The 21,163-nt window shown below is 39.3% G+C and overlaps 2 protein-coding genes across 14 annotated transcripts in view; both read left to right on the top strand.

The window, feature by feature from the left end:
* nrcamb (neuronal cell adhesion molecule b) overlaps positions 1 to 4,272 on the top strand; it is a 91,176-nt gene extending 86,904 nt beyond the window's left edge. For all 13 annotated transcript variants that reach the window (XM_087797741.1, XM_087797740.1, XM_087797737.1 and 10 more), the window contains one exon: positions 2,076 to 4,272. In XM_087797741.1, the coding sequence (XP_087653867.1) occupies positions 2,076 to 2,322 (247 nt within the window). In that variant the 3' untranslated portion in view covers positions 2,323 to 4,272. The remainder of the gene's footprint in view (positions 1 to 2,075) is intronic.
* Positions 4,273 to 15,134: 10,862 nt separating this feature from the next.
* LOC148072704 (contactin-1a-like) overlaps positions 15,135 to 21,163 on the top strand; it is an 83,781-nt gene continuing 77,752 nt past the window's right edge. The window contains exon 1 of the mRNA XM_087797748.1: positions 15,135 to 15,263. The gene's annotated coding sequence lies outside the window, so the exon portion shown is untranslated. The remainder of the gene's footprint in view (positions 15,264 to 21,163) is intronic.

Genomic DNA, 21,163 nt, shown 5'->3' with positions numbered 1-21,163 from the left:
CCTTCATCATGTGCGTGTCTGACATTTGTACGGTTACATTGTGAAGAGGTTAATCAACACAAGCAGGTGATGAAGGCTTCGTGGTCGTGTCGTCGATGTGATCTATGTGGAATGTCAAATACCTCATTTATCCAAAGAACTGTTTCTTTGCAGACGTCCATGCATTTTGCTGATGTGTGGTTGACGACTGTGCTTGCTTTTGGCTGAAACGTTGCTTTTCTTATTCATGTCATCCCATGTTCCTTCATCGTGACCTCAGTGTCGGAGGGAAACTCTTTTGTCAGACAACATATTCGCCACCTCATGCATACTTGGTTTCAGGGGGAATTTGACCAGGATGTGACTGCTTGACTGTATTCCCCTGTTGCCTGATGGAAACCAACTCATGAATGTTGTTTTTTAGACACGGAGCCTGCCAAAACTAATCCAGGAAAAGACAGCGCTGCTGCATTGTGTAGAAAATGTAATTGGGGCTTGATTTACTAAACATTCAGGAGAAATGAGTACCACACATCTGAAGATGATGCTGTCTCTTGGTAACTGTATTTAGCTGAGCTCTTAAAACGTTTTGTTTAAAATGTGAGAATATGTTAATTTATTTAAAGGGCCGCTGCTGCAGGAAGTCTAGAGAGATTCAAAGCAGGATTACATCAGGGATCAGCTCAGCTTCTTGTTTACCAGAGTGATGGACAGGCGAGATTAAGGGAGGAGTCTTCATCGACCATGTTTGCTGTAGCGGTTCCTTGATTAATGATGAGTTGGAGGAGGAGATGGAGAGTGCATGTTGGAATGGATGGAAGCGACTACAACGGACTGTCAGTGACACAGGAGCAGTAGTTAAGAATGAAATGGGAAGTTTTGGAGTGAGAGTTGTTAGAATGATTTAGAGGAGTGATGGGCTGATGAAGCTTCATGATGCAGTGTCATGTTGTTTAGAGGTCAGTAGGTGGCGCCATCAGTTAATGAATAATGTAATGTTTCATTAGAACACTAACTAGAAAGTACAATTTTGGAGACAAAGTTGGTGAGACCAGACACATAATGTTTAAAAACTCACCTATTGAGTTATGGAAGTTACACAACTGTATCATGAAAACCTATTGATGGTTTCATGAAGCTTTCCCAAGGAGAAAGGACTGTCATCTTGTTGGTCAAGCTAGATATTAGAGTCCAAAGTTATTCTTAAAGGGCAACTAATGTCAGACTCCGACTTTCCTGACTCACTTACATCTTTTAAATGTTGATGTCTTCCTCTCCAAGATGCAGCAAGTCTCTCATCATGATGATGTTTTGAAGATATTACTTCTTCTATAAACTTCTATAAAGTTCTTCCCCGTCTGAAACCTCGGCGAACAAGAGGTTACGAGAGCGGTGTCCATTATTATGTCATATTGGGCTTCGCTCCTCCTCCAGCCAGCTGTAATCACACCCACTTTGTTTATACAACAAGTCCCTTAGAGGTGGAGAATTCTTGGATTGATGAAGTACGGTGAAGAACTTTGATGTTTGACCAATCACAGCAGAGTGGGTGTGGTTATGGTAGAGCTTTGTACAAACAGACACATACTGATGAGTACAATAGTGGTCAATTTAAGAGAGAATTTAATCAACACATTAGTTGCCCTTTAAATAAGATTCATTCTGATACACAAAGGAAAAGGTTATTTCTTGTTGAAAATTTTAGGCCCTCAAATGGTAAAAAACATTTTAAATTGTGTTTTCTACGATCATGCTAGTAATGAAGTTGCATGAAAAGATGATCAGTTAATTTGTTGTTGTTGTTGACAAAGGAAGTCTACAAAGCAACTGTTGTCTGGTCTTGCAGGACAGGATATTGATTCATGAAAGTTTCTCCACTATTGTGTTAAAACAAGAGCTACGCAGGACATATTCCCTATTTCTGTGATTTAGTAAATCGAGCCCCGTCATTAATCCAGCTCTTCCTCGCCCACACTTTGGGCTCATGCAGTACATACAGTATTGGCAGTGGCTGCTCCATCTAAAAAAGTGCTTATGTGTGTCTCACCTGCGCCACCATCCCACCTCTAACACCTGCATGTTGTCTCTCCCTTCAGCGACAATGAGGACCATAAACCGTTAAAAGGGAGCCGCACGCCGTCTAACGGGACAGTTAAGCGCGAGGACAGTGACGACAGTTTAGTTGACTACGGGGAAGGAGGCGACGGACAGTTCAACGAGGACGGCTCCTTTATTGGACAGTACAGCGGAAAGAGCGCCAGCAGGGACACGGCCGAGGGCCCCGAGAGCTCGGCACCCCCCTCGCCCATCAATGCCATGAACTCCTTGAACTCTTTTGTGTGAGCGGGGTCTGGTGTGAGGCCAGCCGACCCCAACACTCCCCTGCACATGCTTGGCGCCTCGGTCACGTCCCCCTCTCCCTCGCAACAGCAATGCCCATCAAAGAATTTGTTTTTTCTTTGACAATCTTGAGACGGTTTTCTGGCGGAGCATGACCTTCCTGATGGAACACTTCGAACTCGCGGACAATCTTGTTTCGTTACGTAATGTCAGAGCAGAAGCATCTCCAAAGCTGCATGGCATGTCACATGACCCCATGACCTTTGACCCCGCATGTAATCTCCACACATTGATTTGAAGCCCACTTTTCACCTGGCATTGACACACCTGGTATGAGAACATCTCTGGTGACTAAATTGATAACTGCCTAATAACTCCCTGTATGTCTAGCAGGTCTTAGTTGGATCCAAATTTAAATTAAAGATCAGTTATTACAGAATAAAATAATAAAATAAGATAACAATAACTCTTTAGAATAACTATCTGTTATAACTAGGAATAAGAATAAGTAATAACTATTTGTTAAAAGTGTGTTAATGATTTATAACTGTACCTTATAATTCGTTCACAGAGCATTAATAAACTGATTTTCTAATGACTTGTTAAATGTATGTTAATGATTTATAAGTATGATTTATAAATTAGTATAGACCATAAACGAGCTATTAGTAAATGACTTAATATCAGTTAATAGTTTATACATGTAATTAGGATTTTATTCTAACCTTAATTCTAAGGTTGTAACTATTCCTTATTAACTATCTGTTATCTATAAACTATTAAGTAATGGTTCATAAATGCTCTGTTAACTATCTAAAAGGTACAGTTATAAATTATTTACACACTATTAACAAATGTCATTAATAACTAATGAATTAACAGTTTACTAAATCTATTAACTAGTTAAAACAGGTGGTTATTCAAAAGTTTTATCGATAAAAAATACTAGTAATGATATGATCACACATCACTATGTTTGTGCCACTCAAGACATCTGTGGTGTTTTTCAAATTTACATTCATGTTGCGAGGAGTTCCTGTTTTAATGCCTGGTGTAAAGGAGATTTGTGTGTGTTGGCGACAGCTTGCCTCGTATCCAGCGGTGCTGCTGGGTCACCTTCAGCGGCTAGTGCCTTCTTTTGAACAGGGATGCCAATGTTTACCTACAACTCAGTGTCTTCAGGGAGAATCTGGCGTCACAGCTTCAGAAGACAAATTCATAAAACCGTGTACAAAGCTCTGCTCCAACACTCGCCTTCCTTACTGGTCCCTTCCTGAGAACCTGCAAACGCGATGTAAAGTATCTGATTGTATTTCTGGAGTGAGTATGAATGTATGGACTTCTGTGATTGTGTAGGCATGTACAACTTTCTCTCCACATAGACATGGACATTTCTACTAACCACACTTGAGGGCCTTTGGATGGGATCAAGTTTTTCTTTTCTCTTAACTTGCATCAAGTTTTACTTTTTTAAAGACTGTAGAATATATGTTGAATTTGTAAATACTTTAAGTAATTGTACAGGGACAAGCAGCGTAAAAGAGGCAGCCCGAGAGGTGCATGACACACTTAAAGCCTGTTCATAGACTGTATCAATATAGATGACTTGTAGAGAATATATATATAATTTTCTCATTGCTGTGCACCGTGTACATTAGTGTAACTAAAATGGACAAACATATTGCGTTGAAATTCTTATTTTTACTTTGGTATGGATCGACAACATGTTGGGTTTGCTCACACAGAACATTAAGTGTACTACGCTGGTTTAGGTTTTTTGCCAATCTCGTTTCCTGACAGTATTGCAAATGTTGTTTTTTTGTTTTATTTAAATGCAGATTTGTACTAACAAAATACTTTCTCTGTTTCTATTTAAGTTCCTCTGTTTTAGTGCAACTATTGAATTCCAGCTACAGGAAATATATTGAATGAATAAAGAAGTATCTGCTTTCATTGATGTCGGACTGTTTCTCTTGAGTCATGTAAGGAACATAAACCTTTGGAAACATCGGGCTCTATTTTTGTTGATCTTATCAATATATTCATGGGTAAAAACATGAAAGGGAGTCGGATTACTATCAAACTAAGAGAGCTTCAACTGTTGCAGTACATTATGAGACTTAATTTCTTAACCAGTGAGTACTCAACACATCAAAGGTCTATAGATAATGGGTGTCTAGATTCATTTATCAGAATCAGAGACTTTTATTGCCAGTGTTGTAAACACAATGTGGTATCTTTGGTGGTGGCAATACAGAATAAAAGAATGAAAGAGATAACACACAAAATAAGCAATAGAAAAACAGAACCAAGCAGCAATTCAGGCCAATTAACTGCCTGAATCTAAGAATTTGAACGATGATGATTTTGTTGTCCAACAAAGGTTTGCATAAAAACTAGAAATAAAGGAACTGATTTAAAAGGTTTAATAGAAAAAAAAATGGTGACAATGATAATTGATTGAAAGAAAGACAACTTAAAAGTGTATTCTGATTGCAATTTTTTTATTTTGGGAGGGAATCTTAAAATGAATGAGAGATATTCAAATTGTCATTGGCTCTTACTTATATAACCCCATATATATTTTCAGCACTCATAGAACTTTACACTAATTCACCCATTTACACAGTGATGGAAGTAGGCTGCGACACCATCAGGAACAATTATGGTTAAGTGTTTTGCTCTTTCCCACAGCGCCGGAGATGGATTGAACCCTCAACTTCTTAGGCCCGAAAGCCAACCACTTTACTCTCTGAGCCATTCCGCCCACACAATTATATGTACTGAGATTTAGCACTGAATTTATCCCACTTTGACCTCCTAGTCTCCTTTGTTCGCTCAGGTTAAGTACTATGTAAAAAGCATTTCACATATACGTATTGATCATCTCAATATTAATTATCAACCAAATACTTACCTGTTCTTATGTTTCAGGAGACTGACTGTTCTACTGTGGAATCTATTTCCGTCAGAAGTCGAAATGCTGGCAGAATAATGAACGAGCGTATTAGAGGAAACGCAAGACAGTGGGGAGATAAAGTGAGAGGGAAGAGACTGAGATGGATGGAGCATTAGATGGATGGATTTGGGTTATAATGGGAGAAAGGAGTCAATGTGGTGCAAAATGGAGATTCTCTTCATTGTCTTGTATAAATCTGGTTGAATTTAGACACAGCTACTGAACATTGTTCACACATCAACACCTGAAGTCTTTAAGCAGCCACACAATAGAAATTAGGATTGTTTTCCACCTATTTAGCGTCCACTTGTCAGTTTAATTAGCCGACAGTCACATACGTAGTTCGGGTCGAAGAGAAGGAGCAGCCTGCCATCTGGAGCATAAACACAGCCACGGTGTCAGAGAGGGAGCAGGTCTGAGCAACTTTCTCTCTCTGGCACAGAATCCTCACCGTCTGTTCACTCAGGTGCACCAAACCTCCCCAGGACTGGATCCAGGCAGCACTCTCCGTCCATGACTCTTCATTTCGGCTGACTTCAAGTTAAATGTTGTGAGAGAGAAATATTGAATTGGAATAAATCTTGATCAAATGTATGACTTTTGTTCTCCCCAATATTGTGCCGACTCTCTCGTACTTTATTCAAAGCTGTTTTGGCACAGAAACATTGTCATTTAAGATGATCTGTTGAATATAAGATCAGACAAGTATAGTTGGAGTTTGATGTAACTCTAGCTCTTGAACACCTCAGATACCTCAGAATGACAGAACTGACAAGATACCTTTTTGTGATGCTTGTTCACTTTAAAGAGCGATGAGGTGCACTTTTTACCAGAGCACAATTTGGAATCCTTGACACTACAAGATAAACTGTTAATAGTAATCTTGTACCAGCAGCCGCAGATACTGTATTTCCACACAAACTGTTAGTAAGACAGCAGATACAGAGGTATAAGCAATAGCTAGAGCACCACGTGAAACATATGATGAAGTTTGCATTCCTTTTCCAAATATTTCCTCAATATTCAATACAATTCAATTCAATTCAATTCAATTCAATTCAATTTTATTTAAAGTGTCTTATCATAACAAAGTTATCTCAAGACACTTTACAGTTGAAGTAAGACTAAAGTGGAGAAAGGAAAAACTGATCCAGCAACTCAATAATGAGTAAGGTACATCGTGGCTTTGGCGAGGAAAAACTTCCTTAGAAGGCAGAAACCTTGAGCAGAACCAGAATCATTATTGACGGCCTCCTGCTGTGACCGGCTGGGAGGAAGGATGGGGGGGGTAGACAGATGAACGGAGAGAAGAGTGAGGGAGGATACAGTGGGAGAAAAAAAAAAGGTGGAGAGTATAAAAGAGTCCATGGAGGTGTTGGAGAGAACTCCAATGATGTGGTGAAGATCCTGGATCAGCAGCCGCTCTGGAGGTGGAGCCGTGGGGCTCCCGGAGAGAAATAAAAAGTGTGGGTTTAAACAGCACAGGTGATGAATGTAATGCAGAAAAGGAAGGATATACAGAGCTCGGTGTCTAAAACTCCTCCAGCATTCTAAGCATATGGCAGCTAAGATAAACTGAAATAATAATTATAGGCTTTATCGAAAAACTGAAAGAATAATTATAGGCTTTATCGAAAAGTAAGGTTTTAAGATTGTTTTTAAACATAGAAAGGGTGTCTGCCCTCCGGACTGAAGCCAGTAGTTGGTTCCACAGCACAGGGGCATGACAACTGAAGCCCCTGGCTCCAAATCTACATTTAGAGATTTGTGGTAAAACTAATAGATACGAGTTTAAGGATCGTAAGGTCCTAGAGGGTTGATAAGTTTGGTTTAGATCTTTATAGTTAAATGATGTCCCCGTCAAAGCAGACAGCTCAGTTTTGTCGGAGTTCAGTAAAAGGATGTTTTTTGTCATCCAGGACTGTAGTCGTGTTAGCTGATTTCTTTCATCAGGCTTCATAGACAAGTAGAGATGAGTATCATCAGCATAACAGTGAAAGTAGAGTGTCTTCTGATCAAGTCCCTTAGTGGGAGCATATAGATTGTGAATGAATGAATGAATATTGTTTATTTCGGGGATGTCAGTTTAAATAACCAACATCACACTTCATCTTAGTTCAGATATTACATGCATGTCCCGAAAGGGAAAAGCGGGAGAAGCAGAAGCTTATCTAGTCCTGCCCCCATTACCCTCAGAATGAAATCATAATCATCATTCCACTGAGGTGCTCTGTAATAATCATATCTTATACTTGCACTCATTTCACTTTGACAGAACAGATTCTTGGTACTTATAACCAATTTGACATGTTACAACAGTAGTTGTCACAAAGTCACCAATTTAGTAACTCCATCTTGAACCAGTAGATTGTCCTTAGTGTGTGTATTTACAGGACTCTGAATCAGTCACTTTTCACACAGTATTGTCACAGTCTATAAGAACCCAGTTTATCTTGACTTATGTGATACACATTATGTAACATCCTGCTTTGTACAAACTGTCTCAGGTTTCTCAGGCTCAACTCATTGTTTAGTTACAGAATGTTCTTTTGTCATCCTCCCATGCCGTCTCAACACCATGTCTGACTTGCATCTCTGACCTTCATTAGCCATCATGTATCATTCTGTACCAGTCAGTGGTTGAATGTTTAAACTTGCTGAATGTTTGACATCCTTTTCTAGTACATTCCATTGATAAGTAGTATTCTGTATCCTCTTTTGTCTGAAATTCAGATTTCCTCTAAGATTCTGTTAATTTTCTCTGTCATAAAATATCTTTTGACATGCTTTGTAAAGTCTCATACTTGATGGTATTGTAGATGACTAGGGCTACTCCTCCCCCACCTTTGTTTTTCCTGTTAACACATACAAGATTATCCATCCAGGAAAAATCCATGTTTCCGACACCGCAGTTATACTGAAGGGTCTTTTGAAGTGATTTAGGTATTCCTTGATGTGGCCGAAGTTGGTGTTTAGACTCCTGCTATTAAAGTTTAAAGATAGTTTCCCATCCATGTCAATGTTGGCGTTGAATTGTTCTTCACTGTAGTAGTGGCATCTCTCAGACTTGTTATAATAGAAGTGGTTATCTGGGTCAGTCCTTTCATTCGGGTCAGATAAGGTATGTTTCGCATGATGTTGATTTATAATAAGCTCCTCACTATTCTGCTCAGCCATCCTTTCAGATAGACCCATCATATTTTCAGTCCATGTAAAAACCATTGTACTTTACTGTGCTGTAGTTATGAAGTGTTCGTCGCCATACCTTAGTCGTTGTATCCAAATCTTCCTCATTCCTGATCTGGATTATTTTGACTTATTTTGCTGATACTCCATTCATTTTGATGTAGATCCTGCAGTTTGCCATCCAGGTGTGTTGTATCTTGCCTCTCTTTTTCAGTTGTGGAGCTTTCCTGGCGATGTGCGTTTTTCTTGGTCAGGTTCTCATTGATATAAACATCAGATCCTTTGAGCTTTCTGCCCTGCTTAAGCAGTGCAGACTTGTATTTTCTGTAGGTGAATCCAAGCACAACAGCTCAGGTACCAGACTTTCTCTTTCTAGGTAAGAGGAAACATACTTTAACGTTGTTGAAATCCAGATCAATGCCTCTGCCATTCAGGAACTCGGACACCTGCATATCCATAGATTTGATCACAGAGTCATCAGGCTCTCACATAACTTGGACGCCGGATTTCTGGTCACATTACTTCGTTGAGTTTTCCCTGCTGGTCCAACTCCTCGCCTCTGTTCCCCAAAGTTTTTTTAAGCAGATCCATCTTTGCGTTAACCTCCCGGAGCTGTTTCATTATAGCCCTCGCCTTTTGAAGAGGCTCGTTCAGTTCTTTGAGTTCGTATTTCATTGCCTTCATCTCATCTTTTATTGCCATCAGGGTCTGGTTCAATAAATCCCATTTTGAATCACTGTCCGCGCTCTCCTCCTGTCTTTGGTTGTATTTAGATTTTATCTCATGCGGTGCAATCACTCTAGTCTTAGATTAGCTGCAGCAGACAGCAGGCAGCGACCTTTACAGACGAGCTCAGTTCTTCCCTCTATATGAATAGGATTGGACCAATAACAGAACCTTGTGGGACACCATAGCTGACCTTAGTGTGTGTTGATGAGAGGTGGTTGACGTGTATATATGGCTTTCTATCAGACAGGTAGGATTCAAACCAGTTTAGAGCAGTTCCACGTATGCCTATATGGTTTCCTAACCTCTGTAGAAGGATTTGGTTGTTAACAGCGTCAAATGTAGCACTGAGATCTGGAAGAACAAGAACTAAAACATGGCCCTGACCAGAGGCCATTAGCAGGTCGTTACTTACCTTTACCAGGGCGGTCTCTGTGCTGTGGTGTTCCCTAAAACCAGACTGAAACACTTCAAATTGATCATTGTCATGGAGATAATCACAGAGCTGACTCGTAACCACTTTCTCCAGAATCTTTGAAATGAAGTCTAGATTAGAGGCCTATATTTAGTGAGAAGCTCTGGATCAAGAGTGGCTTTTTAAGCAGAGGTTTGATTACTGCAACTTTAAAAATCTCAGGGACATAGCCGGATGTTATTATGTCAAGTAATGTGCTTAGTAAGGGGAACACTTATTTAAGTAGCCATGTGGGAAAAGGATCCAGAAGACATGTTGTGGACTTTGAGGAGGAAACGATGCTTCTACTGAGCACTTAGGGGAATTGTTTCCATAAACTTGGTTATGGCAATTTCAGACAGACATCTTTTGAGAGTGCTCCTGCTTTTTAGACTTGGGTCATTTAAGATAAAATCAAAGGTTATTAATTGATGGTCAGAAAGAACTGACTTCTGAGAAGAGACAATAACATTTTTAATTTCAAGTCCGTATGCTAGGACAAGATCTAATGTGTGCTTAAAACAGTGAGTCGGTTCATGTACATACTGAGAGAAACCAAATGACTCCAGGATAGAGTGAAACCTGTTAGCTAAGCTATCATGGACCATACCCACATGGATGTTAAAGTCACCAACAATAATCACTTTATCTTATTTAAGCACCAGGCTGGTCTGGAACTCTGGGAACTCAGACAAGAATTCAGAATATGGTCCAGGAGGACGATAGATTCCTGCAAAGAGAAGTAACTATCCTGATCTCAAGGTTGTATTAGATATGCAAAGTATAATACTTTCAAAAGAGGTGAAATCAGATTGTAGTCTAGTAAAGGTTGACAGACATGAGTTGATGATGGCTGTGACTCCACCTCCTCCACCAGAGCGTCGAGGGGCGTTAAAGTTAGTGTGGCTGGGTGGTGTTGATTCATTTAAAGATACGTAATCATCTATAGACAGCAAGATTTCAGTTAAGCAGAATAAGTCAATGGTTTTATTTGATATAAGTTCATTAATAAGTGCAGCTTTTGAGGACAGGGATCGGATATTCAACAATCCACACTTAATTCTACTGTCCTCTACTTGGTTTTATTTAAGGGGGCAGAGGTATAGTTGAATATAATCACCACCAACCTCTCGTCGTCATTATCATCATCTTGTCGTCGTTGTCAACATATGGGATCGTCATCATCATCATCAATGATAACGTGGTCATCATCGTCATCGTCATCGTCTTCTTCATCTTTATCTTCATCTTTATCTTCATCTTCATCTTCATCTTCATCTTCATCTTCATCTTCATCTTCATCTTCATCGTCATCGTCATCGTCATCGTCATCATCATTGTCATCATCATCATCATCATCATCATCATCATCTATATCTTTATCGTCATCGTCATCGTCATCTTCATCTTCATCTTCATCATCATCTTCAACTTCATCTTCATCGTCATCGTCATCGTCATCGTCATCTTCATCGTCATCGTCATCATCATTCTGATTGTCATCATCATCATCATCTCTAATTGGACAACCTCATCACAGGTAATGTGTTGCCTCTGAAGAAGTCAATGATTCATTGGTGATCAAAGGAAAAGGTTTTCTAGTGAGTCCAGACTATTTGTTTTTCTGGCAACAAAATCATGTTATTCTTCCCTTCATTGATAATGATTGCCACTAAACAAGCAGCTGTCCTATTAGCCTGCTGAACTCCGCCTCCTCCTCCATCCTGCCTCTCCACAGACCCCCTCCCGTCATCTAATTCCCGGTGGATCATTCTTTGCCGGCTGTATGTCTGCCATAGCGTCCATTATCCTCCCTACCTTCGTCCCATTCCAGCTCCTTGATTTACTGCTGGACGGAAAGCCTGCTTTCAACTGATCATTTGTCTCTTCCTCAACTGTGCTTTTAACTGCAAAAGATTATTACATGCTCACATGTTTCAAACAACAGAGCAGGAGTGAATTAGAAAGACCATCCTGAAGTGAGAGACGTTATTAGAAGTTCTTTAACAGCCCTAGTAAGTAACTTCGGAAAACAATATTTTGTGCGTGAGCACTGAGAGCTTCGGCTACTGATGCAAACTTTAGTACCTTTACGTTAATCTGTAATTTCCTGCTGCTGGGAAAACAGAAGGTTATAGTTTGATGGTATTTCATTGTGGTGGTTGAGCAGACACTTGTGAACACATCTGTCGAGCCTGGCGGCTCATTAGTTGTTTTACATCGCATGAAACACATCCTCCAACTGTTGAGGGCAAATGGGCTCCTAGTCTTCAGATCTGAGCTTTGTTTAGTGGGTTTGCTTCGTACTATGTCTGCAGTTTGAGTTAGTGTTTGCAAAAAGATCAAAGGCTGGTCCCTTATTTTTAACAGTCACTTGCATTAGCATGAATAAACTCACACGATTGTCCTGGTTTGGAAATATGACATCCGTGACACTCAAGGCAAAGTTATCGTATGCAGCTCACAACATTGACCCAAACAAGATTACACAATGAATACATTAAGCCTTAAACTGCAGCCTCAAGGACTTCTAGTGCCATCACTTTCCAAACAGCAGAAATATTTAATGTAAATAATGAACCCTAAAGTCAGAAAAAAATATGTTTTACTGTGAGTGGTGGACAAAAAAGAATATTGGAAAAACGAACATGGGGTAGATGCTTTTTTCTGAAAGTTTGGTTTTGAATATGACACACTGCTATTGTTGGGGTTCAGGGGGACATCTGCATGCATCACTCATGCATTTACATTTGATCTGAGAGCCATATCTTCCCAACACTGCAGTCCCAGCATGTGGCATAAATCATCATACTGCGCTTTGTTCTATTGATCTGACATTAACAATCTCTATCAAGCCCCTTCCCCCACCTTCTTAAGGACACTTCTAGGATTATCACCCTTTCTACACCCTGATTTATATTCCCCAGACTCCCCCTTCCTCGGTCCTGGGAGTTTGAACTGGGTGATGGGGGCAGGGGGTTTTACCTTTGCATGAGATCATTGGGGCTAAACCGCATTTACCCCCACCCTCATCTTCATCCAATCTTCCTCCTCTGCCAGGCAGATAGATGACAGCCAACTACTCCTTCCTTCACAGTGTTTGCTGTTCTTCTTATCCAGCCGAGAGGCCGACCCTGTGACAGATGTTATTACACCCCGGCAGGAATATGTCTATTTGCTTTGTTGTTTTATAAGACAGATAAAGAGTGTTCCAGTATTGACCACATCTCAGATATCCTGCTTCAAATTGGATACTGTAGTGTCAACCTTGTTTGGTGCAATTTGAAGAATCATGAATTTTATATACACAGCATTAGCATTTTAAATAGCTTCTATATGAACATAATACATGAAACAGATTGAAAAAAAAAACATTATTTTTTCATGATAATACTGTGATGAAAGCATTTATGTTCATCTGGTCATATATCCATTAATGTAGCTTTCCCAAAAATCCATCCCAATCCTTCAATTAATTCTCTCAGGCTCTACCTCAAAGATTCCTGAATTATTAATGGGCCATCACAACATCAGATTATTAGTCGCCGTGCTGTGTTTACATCCAGGATTTAAATCTAATCCCAGTGGATTGAGTTGGTGTCATGTTTGGACGACACATGGGCCACGCCTGATAATTGGTGGAGGTGCCCTTTTGATATCTGCTTGATGATAAACAAGTCTGATCTCTGGTGTGCAGATGGCAGCTTCTTGTTCATGCCAGTGAGGCAGAGTAACACTCTGAAAAGACTCTGGAATATCGGGAAATGGGAAAAAAAAAAGTAATGACCAGAAAACTCTGCCAGAGAATTTCACTGTCGACAATAATGTCCATTTACATTTCACCAATGTGTCTCTGCTTTATTATTGTAGGAAAACATCTTGTCCCTGAATGACTTGACTATGCTTGTTATTTTACAAAAAGTTTGACTCGAACAAACTGGAGCAATAAAAATGTATTTATTAAAATCTGTGAGAGCCTTTTATTTTACTATACAGTATATGGTTCAAATCTATACTGAGTACGGCAGGCAAATCCACCAGACATGGAGCTCACAAGTGTGTAATTAAAACTAAATACTAAATAATAATTGGCAAGCGTTCTCTACACAGGAAGTAAGATTTTAAGTGTAGTGTAAGTATTGACGTGTTAACTCCATTAGGCTACGGTCTGACCTTGATCTGTCTCTGCACCTGAAACGTTGTCCTTTCACCAAATAGACCAAAATCAATTTGCTTTTTCATACTTTTTCCTTTTTCATTTGTCTAAGTCTGCAGATAAATCAAGGCCCGTCTTTTTTTAGGACTATTTCTGCTTCTTTTGCCATGATTCACAATGAAAGTAGAAGGAAACTAAATCTCCATAGAACTGATTCTCTAACAAATATGTAAATCCTTCCAATAACCAAACATGCAAAAATACAACAAGAATAATAAAAACATTTTAAATATCTTCAATATGTTGATACCTGATGCATTAATTTACAATCTGTCATTTCTATTCTCAATCGGTTGTTTACATAAGATGTAAATCGTTTATTGTGAACTACATGTCATGTTCTTTCACCCCACTGTCAGGCTCTGATTCTCTTTTGTCACTTCATCTTGAAATATGCTCGAGAGCGAGCGAGACAGGACATTGCTCTCTGTTGGTGGGGATTCTGCAACACTGCTGAAATTGGAAGAACCCTTCTTTGCCAAGATGTTTGCTTTTATTCATTCCTGTATCCATGGCTGCTTTTTTTGTATGTTTGTATGATATTTCCCTCACTTTGTCTCTGATGTTTTTCATGACATTTCCTGCCCAGTGCTTGTTTGAGATTAATTCTTCTATACTGGTCGTGCTTTTAGTTTGCCAATGTTGAGTGTGATTTTTTTGGACTAACAAACTTTTTTGTTCTAATTTCCTTCATCTGTTACTTTTTAATCTTCTCCATGTATTAATGTAACCAAATGTAACAAGTACACAACTTTCAGTGAAAGTCTAATATTTGAGTGCTATTTTGAAAATAAAGAATATTTAAAACGGTATTTTTTTAAAAATTTGAATGAACATATATTTGTCTATGTTTTATTTTGAAGCAAAACAAGAGTGCTTCAATAAACAAGTAGCTGCTATCTCATACAATTATCCTAAACTATTCTCAGGTTTAGAAGGATTATTGCTGTATTTTTTTAAAACTCTCTTGGATGACATAGTTCTATCCAAAACTGCTGTCATCACATATCATTGAATATATATAGTCTGAAAAATATTTGAACTTTAACTACAAATTCAAGCTATTATGCAGAAAAAAAACAGAAAAGTTTTCGTTTATTTTTCAAATTTGCTTCTTACATCTCATCGCAATTAAAAATAAGAGCATTATTATTTCCTAAGACGTGAGCTGTCGCCATTCAGTGATGCTGTGGACAGCCTGGAGTCAATCCGGAGGAAGAAGAAGGTCTAGCGCCCCCTAAGTTGACAGCCCCCATCCATTCCTCCAATCCGCGGGGACAGGACCGCGGCTCCGTCAGCTTCTCTCTCCTCAGCAGCTCCCGAGTCCCGGCGATCCCGTCGCTGAGCAGATGTGAACATCGAGCAGGACTCTCTCGGACGGACACGTTGGTTCGCTGCGGAAGGTAAGAAGGCGCTCGGAGCTCCACACACCGGGAGGATGCTCTGGACACCCGGGGACTGTGACAAGTGGCGAGTCAGGCTTGTTTACAACAGGCGGTGCAGCGTCTGCAGCCGCCCGCAATGCAGAAATGTGATTCCCTGGATTTGGAAGTGAACGTTTTGTTTGCTAAAAAATCAGGTTAAAAGCGGGATGTTTTGGGGTTTGAATGAGCTGCTGCTCAGCGTGATGGATCATGATGCGTTTACGCCCTAATGTCCAAATGAAGGTTTTCAGTGCGCCTGGATAGTTTTCCGTCTCCCCTGATGCTCCTAGACAGGAGGTTTGAGGGTGAGACTCACACCGGGTTATTCAAAGTACCCGGGTGGGTGAGAGAGAAACCGCCAACTGTAAACACTTTCATCCGGGATGGAACTAATTGACCCAAGAACCAGTGCGGTGGACACACACATGTGGGTCTGTCATGGACCCTCTCAGACTGCAGGTGATGGAGAAGGTGTCATGGGCGCGTCCATGACCCACCACACTTGGCAGCATTGGCTGGGTGGTCACAGTCTTGTCTCATTTGAAGTCAACCATGGTGTCTGTGTAGTTTTGCATTACTCACTATATACAAACATGAATCAAATTGATCGTTCACCAAGAATTCAGTTATTTTCTACTCTAATGGTTGGGATTATTTTAAGAGTAATCTATTACTTTTTAAAGTTATAGGCTAGAAAAGCATGTCTGTTTTACCGTAGAACCCGGTGCTCAAAATCGCCATCCAAAAAAGACACTTAAAAACATCCAAATACCTCCATGCTGCTCGTCTTTAATGTTCCTCTTTTTACTTACACTGCAAAGAGAAGAATTGATCCCAGTAGACAGTAGTAAGTAAGTAATTTATAATTTTAAAGTGTAGACAGTAAACTGGAAGTACTTTCTGTCTGTGTAGCATTTTATGTTTTACAAATAATAATAACTTACTCTCCTATGCTACCAACAAGCTTAAATATAGACTTATTTAAGTTTTTCTTGAAAAATTCCTCCTGTTGAGGTGGGGCAACAAGAGGGACATTACAGATGAACAGCATGAAGGTATTTGGATGTTTTTAAGTGTGTACTTTTGGACTATAACCCCAAAATATAATGGATTACTCTGAAAATAATCCCAAACCCCCTTAGCCAATATGAGGGTGAGTAGAAAGTGAAATTTTAATATTGGGTGAACCATCACTTTAAGCCTCTATGCTTCCACATGACAACACAGCACATTTAAGTGCAGGTCTTTGAGGGGACACGAGACATTTTACAAACATGTTTAAATCTGCATGATTTGAGAGATAAGATTGAAACATTGCACATGATGTCGAGGTAGACAACTGGTCACTTTAAACTGGCTTGAATATTATTTTTTTTGCTGTGTTTATTTAAGTTGTTATCCTATCATCCATTATACTTTAACCTGTTATTAAACATCAAAAATTCATGCTCAAGCTGGTCTCACAAGCTGTTTTAGTTTGTTCGAAATAAAATTTATATTGTCTACAATCTACATCCATTTTTTTTTTAGAAAACCACAAATACATTTGAGACCACAGCATGATGACCATTGTATGGTTGTAAGATAACTTACTGCTTTAACTAGTTGACCTGTTGGCAGATTAACTACAACAGCAGGCTTATAGCTTCTCATAATGTATCTTTAAGCGCTTTTCTGTCAAGGTGAATTAATGGGAAATTTAAATATTACCCAGTTTAAACATCCGACTTATCCTTCCTACTAAACTGCTGTTTTTTTTGTTTTTTTTTTACAGTCTATCAATTCTTCTCATGCACAAGTCACCTATTTGTTGACCATGGTAGCTGCCAAATGGAATACCCGGTCATGATATCCTATGTAAACAGCCACAAGGAAAAGATGAGCATTTATTTTCATATAGTGAACTGCACACGCTCACAAATGACAGATGAACAGCCTCATCAACTTAAGTGGACGAAAGATTTGGTTTTGTTGGTTTGATCACAGTTCCTAACAAGTGAGTTCACATCACCACAATCTCATTGCAAAACAGCCAAATTCTAGTGCTCTTAGGCAGATTTTCACATTTGCTGGAGACAGAGGTTTTTGAAGTTAGGTCAATTAGCTCGGTCTCTTCGGATACGCCTCAGGGCCTGCTGCTCTGCCTGAAATCACCATTCAGTTACAGCACATTATATGGCGTAAATACATCAAACTTTGTAAATGACTATAACACGAGAAACAAAAGAAATTAGAGACGGTCAGCGATGTAGTTTTGTTGTTTGTATCATCGTGCTCAGAGGTAGCTCTTCACACATGCACATGGCTGTGTGCAACAATCGATTCATGCCAAGTATATTAACCTTAAATAAACCTGCTCCTTCTCAATATCCACCTGTGGTGACAATTCCAGTTCCAAAAAACTATACTAAAATATGGTACAGACACACAAGTAGAAGCAGGTCCACCACCCCTTTCATAGTTGGAGCAAATCATGGAAATGTAACGGGATCTCCAGAAATACATGGATGCTTGTGAATTTGAAACGACCCAGCTACTGTTTATTTTTAGCTATTCAAGGTTTTGAACTCACATGAACCCAAAGAACAGTGTAAATGCACCAAACACAGTGTTGATTATGTAAATGCTTACGTCTTAATAACTAGGCTTTGCCAAGTTAACCCTTTCTTTTGAGATTGTTTTTTTTAATCCATAAACTTTGCTCACCCTCGACTTGTTTTGACTGTCGTCGTTTTACACTCTTAACTGGGACTGAATCCGAGCGGAAATGTGGCACAAACTGTCAGAGGGATTCCATGGCCGCCTGTCAGGTGGAGCACTTTATGAATCTTGTAAGCTCGACTGCTGCAAATGCATCCTCTGTCTGCCCCCCCCTCAGGACAGAGCCACTCCTTCATGCTAGGTGACTGAATGCATTGCACTCAGAAGTAGGTTAAACTAGTGCGTGCAACACAGCATCAAGTGCTGCAACACGAGTCTAGGAGTTCTGTAATAAGTTGTTCCGCTACAGGGTCACAGCAGTTTGTCATGATGATGCAGATTTATATAATAATGCTGACATGCAGGACGCTGCTGTCCCATCTCTGAACTAATGACTAAAGATGACCTTTGTTATCTTTAATAACTGAACCCTGTATCATGTTACCATTAGTCATGCACATAACATTGACATTTGTCTCACACATCCTCCTCTTCTCTTTATATCTGGAATCAGTGTCATGTTGACCAGACCGTCCGTCTAGTTTTCCTTAATCCACTAATATTTACTCAGAGGCTCAATTTGAGCCCAGTTATTTGTGTCTCAGCCCGACAGTTCATGTTCGCATCAGTGACCAGAATCCAGATGAGTTAGCTCTCTTTACATTCACGTGACCAATGATTGTCATAGACTGTTAATTGTCTCGTATGAATTAGAGCCAATTATACATGTTACACTGAGCTCATTACAAGAATGAAGTGATGAAGTCATTGAATTGTTGTGTCTCTTTTAATAATATCATAATAAAGTCAATTTAGTGTGTTTGATAAACAGATTCTGAAAAATAATCTTTGTAGTGAGGATCCCAGTCACATAGAAATATACCTGTTATCACTATAGAAAACATCAATTTCCAATATCTTTGTTGATGACAGTATTAGTATTTTAATTATGAATGAATAATTTCAATACCATATTACTAATTAAAGAAACTGAATAAACAAACGTTTTATGTTAAAAAACATTTCACATTTTGACAAGCCCCTTGTTTCAGACTATATTTGCGTAGAGTTTAAATTGAAGCACTGTCTGACAACTATTTTATGTACAAAATCCCATATTAAGCAGCTTAATATGTGGCTGTGGTGGTGTAATATATTCTTCCTCAAACAAAAATAAAGTTTTAGTTCCATTGAGTTACAGTCAGATGACATTTATGGAGTGTCCGAGCCAAACCTTGAACTTTCGTCTGCGCATACTGTAAGCTTGAGTATCAATCGTTGACACTGACCTCCATTAGCTCCCCCAAGAATCCACAATGATTGGTGGGATGAAAAAGTAGTATATTTTGGTATTGATGGTGCCAAAAGAACATAATTCATTCAGCCTTAATTCTATAAACTCGCCATGCTTTGAACAAATTCAACCTCTTACTCAACACTTCAATTGCCCATGCATTTTTAGTGGATCATTGTGCATCATTTGTTCAAATATATGTTTAAATTAACCTCAATTAAATAACTCAATTGTGACATCTTGACTTTTGATTTCATCATTTTTAGCCACGACTTATGAATGTTGTTTCTTTATGCTTTATCATCTGAAACATTTCTAAAGGAGATAGTTGGGCATTTGCCTGTTGAGATTAGAACCATTTTAGAGTCCTTCTTTTTGATTAGATTTTTGATTCCAGATGTCCTCCGAACAACGGACGGGACGTCTATTGGCACAGATTCAAAGCATTAGCTGGACAGACAAGATTTTGTGTGTGATATTTGGATTCAGTAGACCCTATTAGCAGCAGTGGAAGCTTGTAGAAGCAGTGTCTGTTCATTGGTTCTGTCAGATTGAATGTTGTCTATCCTTTGTATGCATGCACTGCGTGGACACAGCATGTGTGATTGTAAACTAGCTAGCTTGCTGCACTGTGTTTGTACTGGTGTTTGTCTCTGTCGTGCTGAAAGAACATGTGATACTCTTGTCTTGATGCTTCCCTTTGGATTGCTCTGCAGTTTACACACCAGGAATCAATAGTGAGAAGCACTCATGGTACAGCAACTGAGGCAGAGACATGACGTCTGTTTTCCTGGAGACAGACCTTCTCTCTGTCCATGCCTGAAGGGTAATGGCCACCGTCCCCATCTGCCCTCTCTATCTGCCAAGCAGTTTCCAGCAGATACATCTTTTAGTTTTCCACATTCTGGTCTTGTTCCTCACCTTCTACATGGTCGACATGTGCTCAGAGAAAATACTCTAATCCTAAACTAATAATTATTTATTATTATTAATTATTTCTGTAAGTGCAAACAGTTGGTTTATTTATTTAAGTGATAATAAACATTTCTTTATTGCAATCTAACATTGTGATGTATTTGTTGCTCCTTGTACCCCATGAGTCTAGTTCCTCTTAATTCTAGATCCTGAATCATTTAACACTCGGGCACATTGAATTAAAGTTTCTCAAGTGTGTACCTGTGCAGCCATGCATGTGTGTGACTGTAGCCACTCACATTAGGACATGGAAGCGACAAAGCCTTGGTGACAGAAAAAACACGAGACAGTATAAAAATAGACACAACGACCACAAGTCTCGGGTCTATTTATAGACCAAAATCAGTCTATTGTTCTTAAAAAACGGAGTTGTAACATCACCAAATGCTGTCTGTGTCTTTACCTGTATCTGATTGGATGCGCTTTCTGTTTAGATTTGTCCTTTTGCCAAAGGGACGTCTAATTTATAATCAGATTCATCAGTTTCCAGAAGATAATGTGTGCCGGATGCTCAGGTAGTTCTGGGAAATTGGCTGGTGTCTGGCCTGAAGCTCGTGGAGGAAGTAAACCGACATTGATCAATGTCATCAAAGTGTTATCTTGGTCAAAGATTGCCTACAGCTTACACAGACAAATTAGCCGCTCAATTCAATTTGGGGGAACAAGCAGGAAAGATCAACATTCTTGCAATACATCCCTTAACAGCTGATCAGTTGAGGACACTTTCAAGTTTTTGTTAAGTTTAAATTGATCCTTTTCTCTCTTTGTCAATCAATGCCTTATATCAGTGAAATCGTGACGGATTAGAAGTCATGGACTGTAAGATAATAAACATTTCTAAATTAATGTGTACCTCATAGAGTCAGGCCAGTATTAATAAAATAAATAATACTATGTATTTGTAGGTGCC

This window comes from Callionymus lyra, chromosome 8, assembly GCF_982586985.1.
Source record: "Callionymus lyra chromosome 8, fCalLyr1.hap1.1, whole genome shotgun sequence".
NCBI classification, from domain to species: Eukaryota; Metazoa; Chordata; class Actinopteri; order Syngnathiformes; family Callionymidae; genus Callionymus; species Callionymus lyra.
This window is presented reverse-complemented; position numbering and strand designations above follow the sequence as displayed.